Below are 17,061 nucleotides of genomic sequence, written 5' to 3'. Positions count from 1 at the left end.
GTTTAAATTCTATTGGAGAACAAAGTTCGAACTTTTTTCCCTTGTAATGCTAATTAAAATAGCATTTGTTACGAGTTGCCATGGTGGCTGCGTTATGTCTTGGGGTGAATAGGTACGAGGGCAAGAGACGCATGGTTGGCTTAAAAGGTTCAATAGATATTTAAAGCTGCCATACTTTCGTTGCCGACTCTCGACTGAAGGCCTTGGATAGATTTTATTTATTTCTGTTTTATGCAGTTAGTTGTCAAGTGGATGCTTCACAAACCTGCGATGACTTGCCTCATCTGTAAAACCTCCGATGCTTCACAAATGTTGGATGAATATATACACTATTTAAGTATATGAATTAATAAAGACGCTGAAGGTGGTGTTACCTTAAATGTAATAGCTTTGAACTATTATAAAAGGGGTGAGCCAAAAAATGAAAGAGGAAAGAAACTCCAAAAAAAAAACAAGAGAGAACGAGCGATGGAGGAAAACGTGGAACTCAGGGGCAAAGTATGCGTTACCGGTGCATCTGGCTTTCTGGCTTCTTGGCTGATCAAGCGACTGCTGCTGTCTGGTTATCGAGTAACCGGGACGGTCAGAGATCCAGGTAGCTCTTTCTTTCTTTTTATTTTTATTTAAATTCCTTTTTTCCTTTTCATTGTTTTGGGCTGGGAATGGTATGAATACATTCCAGGAACTGAGCATGCCAGGATGTAATTGAATGGCGGCGAGTCATGTATGCCTTGGTATCTGTTGTGAGTTTGTGACATGAACAGAAAATGCCAAGAAGGTAGCACATCTTTGGAGGCTGGAGGGAGCAAAAGAGAGACTGGTGCTGGTGAAGGGCGACTTAATGGAGGAAGGCAGCTTCGATGATGCAATAATGGGCTCTGAAGGTGTCTTTCACACTGCTTCCCCTGTTCTAGGGCGACCAGCATCCGATCCCAAGGCATGTAAAGTTTGATTGTGGATGCCACTTTGACAGCATTTATTAACTCAATAATTCTCATAACAAAATCCTCAGCAGTGCTGGCGGCACTAAACTAACATTGTGGACTGCAATGAACTAGCAAAGCAATTTCAGTGTAACTGTTACTTGAGAGTAACAAGAAATGGGGAAGAAGGGTTTTTTTTTTTTCGTTATTGCGTTCCAAGTTCTTTTCAAGTGGGCGTTGCTTTCTTATCGACCTCCTCTCAAGACTCCTAATCTAATCCTAATATGGCATAGGCTGAAATTTTGAAACCTGCTATTGAGGGTACGCTAAATGTGCTGCGTTCGTGCAAGAAAAATCCATTTCTGAAGCGTGTTGTTCTGACCTCGTCTTCCTCAACTGTGAGGGCAAGAGAGGATTTTGATCCCAACGTACCACTGGACGAATCATCTTGGAGCTCTGAGATACTCTGCGAGAGACTTAAGGTACGTACCCTCATCAGCAACTCTGCATAAATCAGTTTGTGAATTTGCAACAGCACTAAGAAACACAGATTTTTGGATAAAAAAAAAAACATGCTGTGATATAATGCTTAATTTTGCATGCTCTGGCAAATGCAAGAAGATCTGGTATGTTTTATCAAAAACTCTGGCGGAGAAGGCTGCCTGGAAATTCTGCGAGGAGAACAAGATTGACCTGGTCACCGTTCTCCCCTCATTCGTGATTGGACCTAGCTTGCCTCCGGAGTTATGTTCCACAGCGGCCGACGTCCTTGGCTTGCTCAAAGGTAGAGTACTAGCTGCTCTCTCTCATTCTCGTGTGCTATTTGCTGTTAATCGTAGCATATCCCTAAAGCATAATGGGTAGCATACACTATATAATAATAATACAGGGGAGACGCAGAAATTCGAATGGCATGGAAGAATGGGATATGTGCATATTGACGATGTTGCGCTGTGTCACATCCTGGTGTATGAACGCAGGAATGCTCAAGGACGATACCTCTGTTCTTCCACTGTCCTTGACAATGATGAGCTCGCCTCCATTCTATCCGCTTCCTACCCTGCCCTGCCTATACCCAAAAGGTTTGCTTGCTATTTAGTATTCTACTTAGTTACTACTAGCTTACCTTTGTATCGAAATGATTCCCATGCCGTACCTCCGCCCGTTTCAGGTTTCACAAGCTTGATAACAGACCATCTTATGACTGAATACATCGAAGCTGGAGGGCTTAGGATTCAAGAACTTCAGGTCCATCCGGGAAATGTTCGATGACTGCATCGCATCCCTGGTGGAACAAGGCCACCTTTCTTCTTCTTGATCAACGTCTACTCTTGGCCATGACTACAGTCACTGCAACAAGTCAAAAGACCATTTTTTGACCATGTCTACTCTTGGTTCAGAATCCTTTTTTTTTTTTTCCTTTTTTCCATAGGGCTTTCCAGGTTTATTGTGTCTTTATTTGCGTTGTTATAGTGCAAAAGTCCTGTGTCTACCATCCCAGTTGCAACTGTGTCCTGTTTGAGGCTCTCAATTTCTAAAGATTGAGATAAACGCTATAACTTTTCTAGTCCAAGAAAGGGTAAAAAATAGAAAATGTTGGAGCCTAAAATTGCCATTTGGGAATTTAAAAATGTCTTTGCAGGAACTCTGGCGCATCCTCTCCTCTCGCAACAATTGGGACCAGACATCTTATTAAACTAATCTCTGTTACATTTTGCCCTCTTTGCACTGCTTAAAAGTTAGAACACAACGTAATTTTTACCAAAACAAAATGGAGGGAAAAAAAAAAGAACTACTAATTGATGAAATATAGAATCACAATCCAAGTGAAATTTTATGCAGCTTAGGCAAAAAAATGTTTTAGGATTCGTTATGGGTACTGAACTGTCTTTAACTATTAACAGTATGTGTCCATTTAATTACTCAGTACTATAATCTACAAAAGAGTAACGACCACCCGTCTACACTACTAAGGAGGGAGGAAGGGGCTCATATAGGGGGATGGTCGCAATTCATCTTCCTCTCCACTCGAAAATGCATCTGTTGGTAGCAAACTGGTACTTTTGACTATCCTGTGTGATAGTTTTAGGGAAAAAAAAAAACTTAACTTTGTAAGCTCCAGTCACACACTCCTTACAGTGAATTGGACGATAAACTGCCCATAATGCCTCTGCATGCTTTTATAGGAATCTTTTTCACATCACTAAACCCACTTTATCCGAAAATCGTGTCCTCTTCTACAAAACTGCTCAGAGACGAATAGAGGTATCTGTCAGTCAATTAACTTCAAGACATGATCTTAAAGTAAAAAAGAAGATCAAACATCTTTATTCTTTCTTTGTTCAACAATTGTGGGCCATCAGGCATAAACTAATAGCGGAAGGTCCATATTCAGCTTCTATGTTTCTTTGTGGCTTCCATCAGTTATCTGGTGATGGATGCAACATACAGGAAGACACTTAAAAACAGTGTTTGAACGTGTGAAGTAACATACAAAAATAGAGATCCCTTCAGTAACCTTTAAGGTATTAGCCCTTTAAGCTTGCTTTTGTTGAAAAGAAATTGGGATAAGAGCAGATGCTTGTTACCTCTAGGTGCGTCCAATCCCAAGCAGCTGGAGGGAATCAGGACCGACAAGGAATACACGTCTTGGGGTTTGATACCGGAAAACTACTACTCCTTTATACGAAGCCCGTGGTATCCCATCCTACAAAAGGAAAGAGAACAGAATAATGGGGGCAAAACTGTAGGTGGTTGAATACAGAAGAATATGTAGACAACTAAAGAACATATGTATCAACATAACAGATAGGCTGATTCATTTCTGTTTTTCAATGATACTTCACTTCTGTTGGGAAAAGCAGAAGAATTGATGTCGTAAACTCACAGGAATCAAAATTGGGTACCATTAACACAGCAGAAATAGGAGAGATTAAACTAATACAAGTTTATGAATGAGAACTCAAGAAAAAAACTGCATGTGTTTTCAATCTTAGAAATGTGTACGAGGTGTATTTTCTGAGTCTTTAAACTAATTTGACCACATACCCTCCAGACATTCAAGTTCTGATATAGCTCTACTTCAAAGTTCGATCAAATAGATATATGGACACCATGGAATTAAAAAGGAAACTTAAATCCAAACTTCAAAGTTAGGTAACACCATGGAAATAAAAAAGAAAACCAAATCCATATTATTACCTTCCATTCTTCAAAAATACCAAATTGGCGGGCAATGAATTCAAAATCCATTTGGTCTCTGTACTGAATGCGCACATCACCATCTATGTTATATGCTTTTAGAACAGCATCAGCTCCATACACAGGTTTAGCATTTTTAACCAGTTCAGCAAAATGCTTGACATACTTGTCCTGAAAATTTTGATTTACAATCAATAACTGAGTACGGAAGACACTAAATATCTCTATGTAATTTTGTCCTGTATTTTTGCCTTATGAAACAGATTTCAGTTTAAGCTGTAATTAATACCTCCATTAGATAGCTCAAGTCCATAGACTTCCAATCAACCTATGGCCAACAATAGAATAATAAATATACTATCAGAGAAACTGAGTCTGGTAGCAGCCGCTAAAGAAAGTGAAAACGAAGAACAAAGCGATGACAACAGATACATACCTGTACATCATTCAGCTTAATAGGTTTAAGATATTGCTTGAAGAATTGCCCCAAACTAGACCCCTGTAAGTAAATCAACAAGACTTCAGAAAAAAGATCATATGCCAAAAGGAATGGAAGAGTGGGAAATTTTATAAAAATGAACTGAAAGAGGAAAGTTGCAACATCAAATGAGAGAGATAGAGGAAGGCCATGATTACTAAACATCTAGTAGTGTCAACTCTACCAGTAAGGCAACAAAAGAATCAAATTAGCTGACACTATAGAGGTAGGTAGCTCCAGCAACTTCTTCAGAAGCAAATAAGATGACAATTTACAGCATTCAGAATCAAAACCAAGTATCTTCGTTATGACCACATCTGTCCTTAAAACAGAAGATAGACTTGATCATAGATGACAATATATCCAGAGAAAAACTCAGCCATGGCTGACAGGACATCACCATCCAATGCATTCTCTTTATCACCAGAGACAACCTGAACTGTGTTAAACAGAAGAAATCTGTAAAGTTCTCAGATATACTTACATGCTCACCGAAGTTGTATGTTCTACACACTTCTGGTCGAACAAATTGTCGACCTTTGTGATTCTCCTTTTGTCTCAACCAATCATCCCAGTAAGTGAATGTTTGGTCAAGAAAATGCTCAAAAGATTGCACCCTAATTTTTTATTGTGATATAACTAAGGAGGAGAAGTTAAAAATGAAATAATGCAAGTCCCTTTCTGTAAGTGTCATGTTTAAACATAAATATGTAGAAGGATATGCCTTTGGCCACTTTGGAGATAATTCATCCCATGTAGATATAGAAAGCATCCATCCAAGACCCGGGAAAAAGTCTGAGCGGTAGAGCGCGTCTGCAAATAACATAATGGGTTACAAGCAGAAACGGAAAGCTCTGTTTACAATAGAAGTTGATGATAATTCATGTCTGAAATGCATTAATCAAGTTAATCAGAGAACAGGAGCTCCACTCAACGATAAAAGCACTCAAACAGCCCTTGAAATTATGGTTTCCAATAACAGCATTATGCAGTTTAATCCAGCTAAACTTCTTATTCAAGCTATGTACTGTTGAACAGTCAACAAAAAAAAAAAAGAAAAAAAAAAGATAAGAATCTTACAAGGATCTTGCACAAACTGCTTTTGCCCATTGTCATTCCACGAAGATATAGCCATAATTGACCTAGTGTCAAGAGTTTAAAGTGCGAGTAAATTACAGAAATTATTACACTCGAAAAGAATTTGATCTTCAAAAGAAACTAACTTGTCACTGTCAAGAAGCATTGCTCCAGCCTCAAAATAGGCAAAAAAATCTGGGGCAATCTCCATATCATCTGCAGTTCGCAAGAATTGACTCTTAGTGAAAGCAAGACAAGAGAGTAGAAGTATTCAAAAGGAGATGTCAGCACCCTCAAGTATGATGACTCGGCTGAAATTGTGCTTGTAAAACAATTGATCCAATGCCCACTTGTAATGACCTATAACATCATCAAAAGTAAGAGATACACTTATATGTCATTTAAAGAAGACATAAAAGCAGCCATACGTGCAATCTTGTAGTAGGCAATTAACTCCCCAGGCCTATCTGGGTGGACAGGTTCATAATCCAAGTGCTACAAAACAGGAATCATCAAAACAGTTAGAAAGCAGACTCATTGAAAGAGTATTCTCAGAGTTTATTAAGATAATAGGATCAGGCCAATGATGCAAATTAAAAGGACAATCTTTCCTTCATAATCTTGACAAATAAACTGTGTCTCAGTTTCTATTGGATCACTATTCAGATGCATTACTATCAGAAAAAGGTGCTAAACTTTTAAGGGGAATGCCTACAAAATCACAGGCCCCTAGTATCAATTCACTTGAGAGCTGTATATATTCAACTTATAGCCAAAGCCGCCACAAACAACAAATAACAAGAAATACCTGCATGTATGTCAGCTGATCATAACTCAAAGCCCTATTTTTAACATTTGGATCTGAACCATCCTGCTCATAGAAAAGAAAAAAAAATGAAAATTGCAGCCTATCTCCACAAGTATCATCAAACACAACATATCAAATAGAAGAGACAATCTCCACCTCATCAATGTACCTGTGATATGAAGAGAGGAAATTTTGATGCGACAGACTTTTGATATCTGGTTGACATGAAGAACATACCAATAATGGTCAGGTAAAATCCCGTACGACTCTTTTACTTAGCAGAAGAATAATGCTTGGGCACCCTTAGGATTGAAAGGAAATGAGAGGAAAAGATAATGGTGGAAAAAAAAGTAAAGGTGGTAGTATTACTTTATTTTTTGATTCGATAGATGTGAAAGGCAAATAGAGGACATGTTTAAAAAACTGTGAGATAGAAAGGCAAGGAATCAAATAGCAAAGTTTCTGTCTAGAAAGTATATATTTTAAAACTATTAATCAAAATGTTCCTTTCCCTCGCAGTACACATACTTTAGGACAAAAATGAACTTAACATTTAAAACTTATCTTCTCCATCCCTTTCCCTCCTCAAAAAATCAATCCAAAATAAAATACATAATCCCTCCTTTTCCTTGCCTTTCCTTTTCAATTCCATCAATCCAAACAGTAGCTAAAAACACAAACATACTTCAGGATAGATTTGATGGTCCTTTCAAGGTAATCAGCACGATTGCAAGCCATTACTACAACGGCTGCTACTGGCACCTGATTTATACAAAGAAGAAAATAGTTGGAATACAGTAAGCTATGATCTCTAATCAAGTAGGCTATAACAAAATTTTCTTATTTCACGGTGAACCTGCACATTGCTAATTAACTTCTTCAGGTCCTTCCCTACAACAAGAGAACATCAGTGTCACCCATCATGCACAAGCCAATAAACTTATTCACATAAATAGGTGTGAGGTCGGGTGCTTATTGCTTTGAAATGATATATGAGATGATGTAATGTCTTGACCAAATATGGACCTAATTTAGGAAATCAGAAACAAAAGAACAGAAGTAGCTCCATGTATGTACTGTTTTTGACATGATATTCTAAGAGACAAGGGTTCATTTAAAAGCTATAGCAGAAGTGTGAAAACCTTTTTTTTGGTGGGTGGTGGGGGGGGGGGGGGTTGGATAAGTAGAACAATTTACGTTGTCATCCCATTTAGTTATGTACTTGTGGATCAGACATATACAGGATTTCAACTGCCCTAAAAAATATTTCATATTAGTCCAAGGCACTCCCCTACAGATTCATGAAAGAAAAAAAACACGGGGATGAAAGAAAAATGTCAGGATCACATAGCTCTAATGGGTGTTGTCAGTTCTCCCGAGAACATCATATAGCTCTTTATTAGCTGATCTATCATTAGCCAAAAGAAAATTTACTGTATAATGGCACCGTCGCCAAGACACAAAGAAACATCAATAAGTAGTGTGAACATACTCTCAAGATCTTGAACAAGTGCCCTCAATTGTCTGCATTCCTGGTCCTGACGCATCTTTTCTTCTGAAATGATAAGCAAAAACTCAGGTCAGGCAGGCCAAATAAAAATCCCACATCTCTCTGATAATTGAAGGAAGCAAATATCATAATAATGCAGTATCCCATCCCTTTAACAGTTGAAGTAAGTCAGACTTCAAACCATATACAAGCAATTAAGTGCTATTAGGATATGGTTTCTGCAAAAGGATGAAGAGGAAACACATAATGTGAAACCCGGCTTCCTGTTCTTTCCTTCATCACAAATTATAGCACCAAAAAATTGAACTTTCCATGCATGATGCAGAATATTTATTTGTCTAATTCCCAGTGCTGCTTATACTACAATAGTGTTCCTTTTGCAAATGTTGGTCGATAGGAGCATACAACTTCCAACAACATAGAATGGTTAGAAACAAAATAACAAAATATTAGGATTGAAGAACATGTATGCCTGTATGTCAGTGTGTGTGAATGTGTCTTTATAGCATACCTTCAAGGGCCACAATCCTTCCTTGTTGCATGCTAATCTGATCAATCAGTAATCGTGTCTGGCTAGTGCAATGGTTTTCTGCTTCTACCTAATGTAATCAACAAGCTACCATGTCTCAGGTACATATGTTCTCCCCAGTTTTAAGCAAGGGTAACTATTACGCATTAACTGACAGTAATGTGGGAAAAATGCGAATTTACTCAACAAACAGTCCATGTGCAAAATGAGAGGTTTAGCAATTTGAGTCATTGAAATATTGTCGAAGTCAAACAGAAGACCCCAAAGTAATTAGTTTCCAACGTTAAACTTAGTGATAAAATCAGCAAAAGACACCATGTGAATAAGGTGGAATTTTGCAATTTGGCACCCCCTTCCTAAAGGATTCTTCTCCACACATTTCAGTTAGTTTCTTCTTCCCTGAAGGAGATTCAAGTTTCAATCCTTTAGACCTTGAAGCCTTTATTGACAGCATTACGCTGTATCCACGTGAAATTAGCAGAGTTTTAATACCTAGAAGCATCCATGAGTTCACCTCCAAGTAAAAAGTAGTATAGACCCCATTTGCCATAGTAAAAACGGAAATATGGGATGCATGAGCTTACACGTACGGGCATGATTTAATAGCCAAATAGTTAAAATGAAATGGAAAATCCCTAAAGAAACAGGATATGTTCAAGAGGTATGGAAGAATATGGAAGTGAATTAAGAGAAAGGGCATACATACAGCAGCAGCAAGACGATCAGCATAGTCAGTCTGGGTGCCAAAGAGCCGCATCTGAGACCCAAAAAAGGGATAGATTCCAATCACATAACCACGGTGAGCATGTTCAATAAAAAGCTGAAATCGTCATTAAGGAAATAGGAGGAGTAATGAAAAGAGAAAAATTAGGGTTTATCGATAACAGAAATGGAAGCAATGTCGGCAGAGAGAGATAGAGAGAGGGACCTGGACGTAGATGAAAGGGATCACAGCAAGCAGGAGAAGATAGCGGATATCGCACCGCCACCACTTCCCCATTTCTACGCCTAAAATCGAAAGAAGCCCCGATTAGGTAGGTTTGGGGCGCCGGGTCTACCGAGCAAGGCGGCAGCAGCTGGAAGCAAAAGCAGCCAAGTCTTTGCGGCTTTTGCCACCTGACCTTCTTAATAAACCACCCCACTTACTTAATGATACTACCATTACATGACTGACAAAAAAACTATATATGGATAATCTCTTTTTTTTTTAATTTCTTTTTGTAATTTACTCTTAGTGGAGTTTTCCGGTGGCTTCTCGGCTTGACTTTTGATCTTTTTTGGGGACGTCCTCCTCCTATTCTGCGTTTCTGGTCGCCACCGCTGCCCCGTCCTAGTCAACTCTCCGGCCTACTGCTAGCTAGCGTGTTCTGTGGGTGTGGGGAGTCAACAAGAGACTGATCAACACTTTATTTATCCCCACTCCACTTTTGCAGCAACGTATCCGATGGCGTTTTCCTTAATGGAGTCATAACTCACAAGTCGCAGGACAAGTGCGTTTGGATTGGAGATTATTTGAAATAATTTATTTTTATTAATATATGTAATATAAAAAGGTGATTGGAAAATGCGTCGTTGATACAAGTAAATTAGTGCGTGTAAATAAGGTGAAAAAATTATCAAAAACTTAGATCAAGACCACTAATTTAATTTTAATTTTATAAGGAACGCACAATTAATATTTTAAAAATAAATGAGAAAAAATTTAACGTTTTGAATGCATCTACGTGCAGCTATTTTTCTATGTACAAAAAAATTAGATAAAAAAAATTTGGAATAGCTAGGATTTATCTAGGAATCACATAGCACCCATTAGAAAAAATTGACATAATTACTATAGTACTTTTCTTTGGCAGTATAATTACTACCTCAATAACAAGAGATTAACTTGGTTTAACATAAGTCGTTATTTGGAAATACATTACTGCTTGTACGAACAAAACCATACAGTATATTAGAGGATAGGATCCTCTGTTCATTTTTCCTGTTCAATGTAAAACTACGTAATTCCATTTATTAATATTGCTTATGTGACACACAACATTGAATACATATTTATGTGGTATTTGGTAAATGGATTTCAAATGCACGTAACTGTAACTCTGACAAACTCAAGAATCTCATCCTCAAATGCTTGTCTAATTTCATATGAATCATGCGGCGTGAAATTCCAAAGTAGAAGATTATGGGTACAATTAAACATAAACAATCATTATTATTTACGGATATTACTGAATTTAAAATCCATTTATCAAACATCCCCTAAATATATATTCAATATTATGTGTCACATCAATAATATTAATACATGAAACTATATAATTTTACATTAAATAAAAAAAATAGATAAATATAATGGACAGTATCCCGTCTGATACATTGCAGTCCAATTAAAATTCCGCTCATTTTGCCACCATGTCCGTGTCCATGGTCATTCCCGTCCGGTCCTGCGAGCTAATACTACATGTACATTGCGGTCCAATTAAAAGTAAGGAGACAGACAGAGAGGCAGGAAAAGGAAACGAAAGGACACATTTTTGATACATGTGGTACACTAGTGCTGCTGCGTTCCTAATAGGACTGTCAAGGACGTCGAGCCAGTCCGAGTTCTGTCAGTCCAGCCCGAAAAAAGCTCACCAAACCTATGCTTTGATGGGGATGGAGGGAGTGTGGAACTAAATATTAGGACCAAATTAAATGTAAGTTGGGTTTGGGTTATTCTAGACTCGAGCACAATTAAACTCTAACCCATATATGAGTATAATTATATATACAAAAAATATATAATAATATCTATAATTTATAATTATACATATTAGGATATAAAATATTAATAATTTATATAAATTTGTATTAATTCATAATTATAAAATATATCTTATATATAAGGTTTAAATGTATAAAACTCTAACGAACTATTACACGCGTTACACTTTACACCCTATAGCATACTAATAGGCACTTTACACATTTGGTCGACTAAAAAATAATTCAAAAATTAATTTCATCAAAGCAATTGATGAAATGACCAATTTATTCTCCATTAAAAACTTAAGTAACAAAAATGTTATTTTGGTGGGAAAGATTACTACTTTAAATAGACTAATTTTCACTTTATATCAAAAAGTCTATTTATTAACACAAAAAAATACTGCTTTGTTTTGAATGAGAATTAAGACTAGTGAAGTCAAAATGAGGGCAAGGCATGGAAATATTAAACGGCTATTGTTGCAATTTTAGAATCTCATAATTTTCTTTAGTGCATCATAATGCCATAACTTCATATAATCAGCAAATTTTCACTTGAAATCTTTACAAGAATAAAATTAGAGTAGCATCCAAAATTTTTCATATGAATTTAGCACAATAACTACAATAAAGTTGCAATACCGAACCAAAATTAAAAATCACATATTAGTATTGGACTCCAAATTAAACTCCAAAATTATTTAAATTTGCTCGATAACAAATTTTTTTTTCCCTAGGCTAACTTCAAATATGTAAAAAAAAAAAAGGGTTACTAAGATTCTTGAATTGAATTTATTCCCTTTCTTCTTTTTTTTCCTGCTTCTTTTGTTTGAGTTGTAATTCAAAGTAATAATATATTTTATTGTTATATGTTTTCAGTCAGAATTTTATTATGAAGTGAAAAATAATCTATTTAAGGTGACAATTTTCCCTACCAAAAAATTATTTTTGTCACTTTACAAGCTTTTAGTGGATGATAAATGGGTCATTTCATCAATTATTTGGATAGAGTTAATTTTCTTACTGTTTTCTAATTGACTAAGGATGTAAAGTGCCTATTAAATAATTTAGGATGCAACTAATGCAACTAATGCAATAAATTCGTGAGGCTTTTTTGCATTTAATTCTATCTATAATTATGTATTTAATTATGACTTTGGATCAATCTCAATTTGAGCTCCAAACTCTTATAATATAGCAATGTGAATTAAGTTTAATCCTTTTAATGTGAGCTTAAAGTCCAAAAGCTCAATATCCAACCATTCATATAATTTGTGAGTCGAGTTTAAATTTGTTAAAATAACTCAAAAAGCGCAATTGACACTGGTCGGTACTCGACTGCTGTGCCCGTGCCCACATAAAATGAATTGAAATCCAAATCCCTGATAATAGCTGTCACCAGCCCATTTCCCTCCCAAACCACAGCGCAGAGAGATCCCCACACACACACCCACACTTTTTTTTTTTTTTTTAAAAAAAGAACTTCTTGGAGAGTTTCAGAAATCGGAGTAGGGACTTCCTTCTCCCTTTCCTATAAATTCACAGATCAGAGAAACCCTCTCCTCACTCGCGGCAAACGCAAACTCCCCCCTTGCTTCCCTACCGCTGTTCCCTCCTCTTCCCAGTCCCCTTCCCCCGCCTCAACCATTTCCATTTCTGGCGCTATACTTTTATTCCCCTCCCGGAGGAGGAAAGTGACTTTATTTTATAAAAAAAATTTACACGCAAAAATGTTGATTAAAACAGCAGTAAGAGGAGGAGGAGGAGCACAGACACTATTGCCGCTGCTTCTTCTCCTCCTCCTCCTCCTCATCGTCCCCTTCAACAATGCTGCTGCCGCCTCCAATTCCTCGGCTAAGCAGCAGACTCTCCAAACACAATCGGACTCCTACTTCAACCCAAAGCTTCCCCCCAAGTCCCTCTCCGCCTCCAAGAAATTTGAGGGCTCCTCCGACTTGGTCGACCTTCGCTACCACATGGGCCCCGTCCTCTCCTCCCCGATCAACATCTACCTCATCTGGTACGGCCGCTGGGCCGCCTCCCACCAGCTCCTCATCAAGGACTTCCTCCTCTCCATCTCCACCTCCGATCGCCGCGCCGCTCCCTCCCCCTCCGTCTCCCAGTGGTGGAGCACCGTCTCCCTCTACACCGACCAGACCGGCGCCAACATCTCCAGCTCCGTCCTCGTCGCAGGCGAGTACTCCGACACCCGCTGCTCCCAAGGCACCCACCTCACCCGCCTCTCCATGCAGCAGGTCATCGCCGCAGCGGTCCGATCGAAGCCCTTCCCCGTCGACCACAAGAACGGCATCTACCTCATCCTCACCTCCGGGGACGTCACCGTCCAGGACTTCTGCCGGGCCGTATGCGGCTTCCACTACTTCACCTTCTCGTCCGTGGTGGGCTACACGCTGCCGTACGCCTGGGTGGGCAACTCCGGGAAGCAGTGCCCGGAGGTGTGCGCGTACCCGTTCGCCGTGCCCGGGTACATGGGGGGAGGCGGGCCGGGAGCGCTGGCCCCTCCGAATGCGGACGTGGGGGTGGACGGGATGATAAGCGTGATCGGGCACGAGCTGGCGGAGCTGGCATCGAACCCGCTGGTGAACGCGTGGTACGCGGGGGAGGACCCCACTGCGCCGACGGAGATCGGGGACCTGTGCGAGGGGCTGTACGGGACGGGGGGCGGGGGTGGGTACATCGGGCAGGTGATGAGGGACAGAGAGGGAAGGACGTACAACGTGAAGGGGAGGAGGGGCAGGAAGTTTTTGGTGCAGTGGATCTGGAGTCCTGTTTTGAAGGCCTGTGCCGGTCCGAATGCGTTGGACTAGGAGTCCCGGAGAGGCGACGCGAGTCCCGTCTTCTCCTCTCCTCTGCAATTGTACTCACTACTATGTAGAGTTGTAGTAGACATTACTACTACAACTTCAGTAGCAGTCATGAGCACTTTGCTACAGTATGGAGTACTATTCTTTTTAAGTCAGTCAGTCAGTCTGGTAGTCTACATTCATTCTTTCTTGATTTGCCCGCCGCCTTCCTGCCTGCCGGGGAGTTCCATTATCATTCAACACTGGCGACTATCATGAATTGTGAAATGACGGTGGGTTACTAAGATGAAGATGGGATTATTGATTTTTTTTTTTTTTTGGTGGTTTAGCTGCTGGGTTTCTTTCTGGGGATCCTTTTTCTGTTATTAATCACAGGCAGATGTATGTATGTATAAAGAGGCAAAATATATGGTACTAGTAGAGTACGATTTCATGATATTTTCTGTGATGCTCCACCGCACCAAGCAGTAGCAGTAGTAACTGTGAGGAGAGTAGCAAGGCATGCCGGAGAATTTTATTGGCTTTCTCGCCACCCGAAACTGTGGATCAGATTAAGGACTTTGGATAGTAAATTATCTTAAATAATAATATATTTCGCTAGCATAAACATATTTTTTAATTTATTTTTTTGTATTTTTAATTATCTTTTTATCTCATATATATGATATTATAAAAAAATATTATAATAATTATTTCAAATAATATTTTAAATAATATTAGTGTGTTTGGATAGTAAATTATTTGAAATAATTCTATAAAAAAATAATAATGTTACACTTTTTTGATGTAATATATATGAAATAAAAAGGTGATTGAGAAATATGTTAATGATACAAGTAAGTCAGTAGTGTGTACATATGGTAAAAATAATGTGTAATTCAAATACACTGATTTTATCTGAATAAATCCATTTCAAATAATAATTTATTTGAATAATATTTCAAATAATACTCTATTTTAAAACTGTTTTTTGGTTTTCTAAGTATTATAAATATAAATATAAATATGAAGTCACCAATGGTTATTGGGGAGGGGTTTTTGGGTTGGTTGCCGACCCATGGCGCAATAAAGGGCAATGGGTCCTCCTGGAGGAGAGGGATAATTCACTTTGGACAAATGTTACAGACTGGTTGCAGCGAGTGGGGGGCAGCTGTGATGGAAGAAATGTTTTTTTCGGTGAAAGAAAGGAAGGGAGTACTACCCGCTTAAGTTGTCAGTACTAATAAGTAGGAGAAGTGCATCAAGTGCCAAACGGCTGCAACGCTTGTCTAACCTCCCTTTGTTGTGTGTGTCCAAGCTGCTACTTTTTCTTTTTATTTTTAATAATAATAATAATATTTTTTATGATTTAATATATTCTAATTTACTAAGAGAAATTTAAAGAGATCGTATCTGAGGAGGAATTAATAGGAATAAGAATCTAATGATATCAAAGAGTGTGCTCTGTCGAGCTATTACTCTTTGAAAAAATGGAGGGAGGAGAATTTGTTGAGCTATTACTCTTCGGAATGCTGGTCATACAAGGAAGGTGAGGAGACTGTAGGAGCTGCTTCTCGCCATCGTTCAGACCATCATATGATTCAACATGGGCCACCGGACTTTTATGAGCAACAGCTAATAAGAGGGTCCACCAGTCAATCTGCTGCAGCACAATATAGAGACGAGTGCCATCATATCCAGCAGAGCTACTGCTGTATCTGTATGTCGTAACAACCAAACCAGTCTAGCATAGCATATAATCAAATTTCAGCATTCACAGCCGCCTCTTACTCGATTGTGCCATACTACTCCCTTAATTTAGTTACGTGTCTGCATACCTATTAGCTCCTTATCACAGTCTCCTTAAACTCTCCCTCCCCCTAAATTAGAATAGAGTAAGTTATACAAATATATCATTACTGACACAAAAAAAAAAAAAAAAAGAGCCGCCTCTTACTCTTTTCTTTGATGATGAGACGCTACATGACAAATTTCACACGCTTGAAAATCCAATTCATTTCTGTTAATATCTATGTCCTACGGTAGTTAGGGTTGGCCCGCTCTAGGATACAAAGTGAGTCAATTTATACTCGTAAGGGAGTCAGTAGTTCCATACTTGGCTCTTGGACTGCGAACGAATCGCATTGCTTGCGAGTCTATCGTGAAACTTAAGTCGACTCAAGTTCAAACTGGAGCTCAAGTACCCTCTTGATTACTATGTTGGTGCCAATTGCATATAATCTCATCAGAGACTTTTGGTATTGATACAGCATTCTACGCAATCTTAAATTAATAAGAGAAATCTCCACTTCCACAAAAAATTACTCCATATGAATTTTTTTTTTTTTTGGCTTAGTTTCTTCTCAAACAGGAACGCGTTTACTCAAAAGTAAGCAACTAAAGATGTTTGGCAGAAAATGGCTCGAAAGGACAAATTCGACGCTCTCAAGTAGGTATCCGTATCGAACGGACTGACAAACTAAAAGTCGGGTCGAAATACACACACTTTTTGACAAACTGATCCCATACGCGTATGAAACTAACATGATGATAACAAGCGAGACTAATCAGGCTTCCTTGCAAACAATTGGAATTTCTTCCAAGTCATGTATAAATCTTTTCAGTTTTTAGGCAGCTTAACCTAAGGGATCGTTGGTAACTATTTCTTCATAATAACATCAGGTCTCAATTAATTACAAATTCCCCATACCCGAGCATGTAACCTTCTTATATATTCTTTCAATCCATTAGGACTGAATAAAGTACATAAATGACGTATCAAGTAATGTCCACAAGACTGGAGCAGTAAATCAAGCAGAAACCATCCTACAATAATATGTTCTAACATCGTACGTCCCCTCGCCCATTGAAAGGCCATGTCCTTTCCATCTTTTCCAAACAACAGTAGTATCACCCACCATCGCTTAGGACTTTTCCAGGCACAACAACAACTACCACTACTACTACTACACACGGTAATTTTTAA

General features: G+C 38.5%; 3 protein-coding genes across 5 annotated transcripts; 2 read left to right on the top strand and 1 right to left on the bottom strand.

The window, feature by feature from the left end:
* Positions 1-468: 468 nt before the first annotated feature.
* LOC113782589 (tetraketide alpha-pyrone reductase 1-like) lies at positions 469-2,531 on the top strand. The gene is given in 7 exon segments (XM_027328471.1): positions 469-595; positions 765-937; positions 1,217-1,405; positions 1,542-1,707; positions 1,813-2,005; positions 2,095-2,126; positions 2,129-2,531. Coding segments are annotated over 7 exon segments (993 nt in total). The 3' UTR covers positions 2,242-2,531.
* A 200-nt stretch (positions 2,532-2,731) lies between these two features.
* On the bottom strand, positions 2,732-9,942 carry LOC113783230 (alpha-1,3-mannosyl-glycoprotein 2-beta-N-acetylglucosaminyltransferase). Of its 3 annotated transcripts, none has more exons than XM_027329306.1 (19): positions 9,455-9,942; positions 9,229-9,283; positions 8,509-8,596; positions 7,980-8,042; positions 7,344-7,378; positions 7,173-7,249; positions 6,657-6,702; positions 6,488-6,550; positions 6,108-6,174; positions 5,971-6,039; positions 5,826-5,895; positions 5,683-5,744; positions 5,325-5,415; positions 5,087-5,180; positions 4,561-4,623; positions 4,414-4,452; positions 4,125-4,295; positions 3,512-3,630; positions 2,732-3,168 (listed from the first exon to the last, which is right to left on the bottom strand). In XM_027329306.1, the coding sequence occupies exons 2-18, from the start codon at positions 9,253-9,255 to the stop codon at positions 3,514-3,516; spliced, it is 1,242 nt and encodes a 413-aa protein (XP_027185107.1). In that variant the 5' UTR covers positions 9,256-9,283; positions 9,455-9,942; the 3' UTR covers positions 2,732-3,168; positions 3,512-3,513. The 3 variants fall into 3 exon arrangements, with proteins under 3 accessions (XP_027185107.1, XP_027185105.1, XP_027185106.1); XM_027329304.1 differs by having other exon boundaries at positions 9,233-9,283; XM_027329305.1 differs by lacking the exons at positions 9,229-9,283; positions 9,455-9,942 and adding an exon at positions 8,809-8,898.
* A 2,884-nt stretch (positions 9,943-12,826) lies between these two features.
* Positions 12,827-14,534, top strand: LOC113783463 (protein EXORDIUM-like 5). The gene has a single exon (XM_027329602.1). It carries the CDS (start codon positions 13,002-13,004, stop codon positions 14,097-14,099), a length of 1,098 nt encoding a protein of 365 aa, XP_027185403.1. The 5' UTR covers positions 12,827-13,001; the 3' UTR covers positions 14,100-14,534.
* The last annotated feature ends 2,527 nt before the right edge of the window (positions 14,535-17,061 follow it).

Source organism: Coffea eugenioides, chromosome 9 (assembly GCF_003713205.1).
Source record: "Coffea eugenioides isolate CCC68of chromosome 9, Ceug_1.0, whole genome shotgun sequence".
NCBI classification, from domain to species: Eukaryota; Viridiplantae; Streptophyta; class Magnoliopsida; order Gentianales; family Rubiaceae; genus Coffea; species Coffea eugenioides.
The sequence above is the reverse complement of the archived record's forward strand: the minus strand, read 5'-3'. Positions and strand labels throughout refer to the sequence as shown.

Coding starts and splice junctions, on each gene's coding strand:
- LOC113783230 (XM_027329304.1), bottom strand. CDS start 9,526: ATGGGGAAGTGGTGGCGGTGCGATATCCGCTATCTTCTCCTGCTTGCT. Junction 5,745..5,825: donor ATGCTTCTTGACAGTGACAA/GTTAGTTTCTTT, acceptor TCTTGACACTAG/GTCAATTATGGCTATATCTT. Junction 3,631..4,124: donor GTATTTTTGAAGAATGGAAG/GTAATAATATGG, acceptor TTCCTTTTGTAG/GATGGGATACCACGGGCTTC.
- LOC113783463 (XM_027329602.1), top strand. CDS start 13,002: ATGTTGATTAAAACAGCAGTAAGAGGAGGAGGAGGAGCACAGACACTA.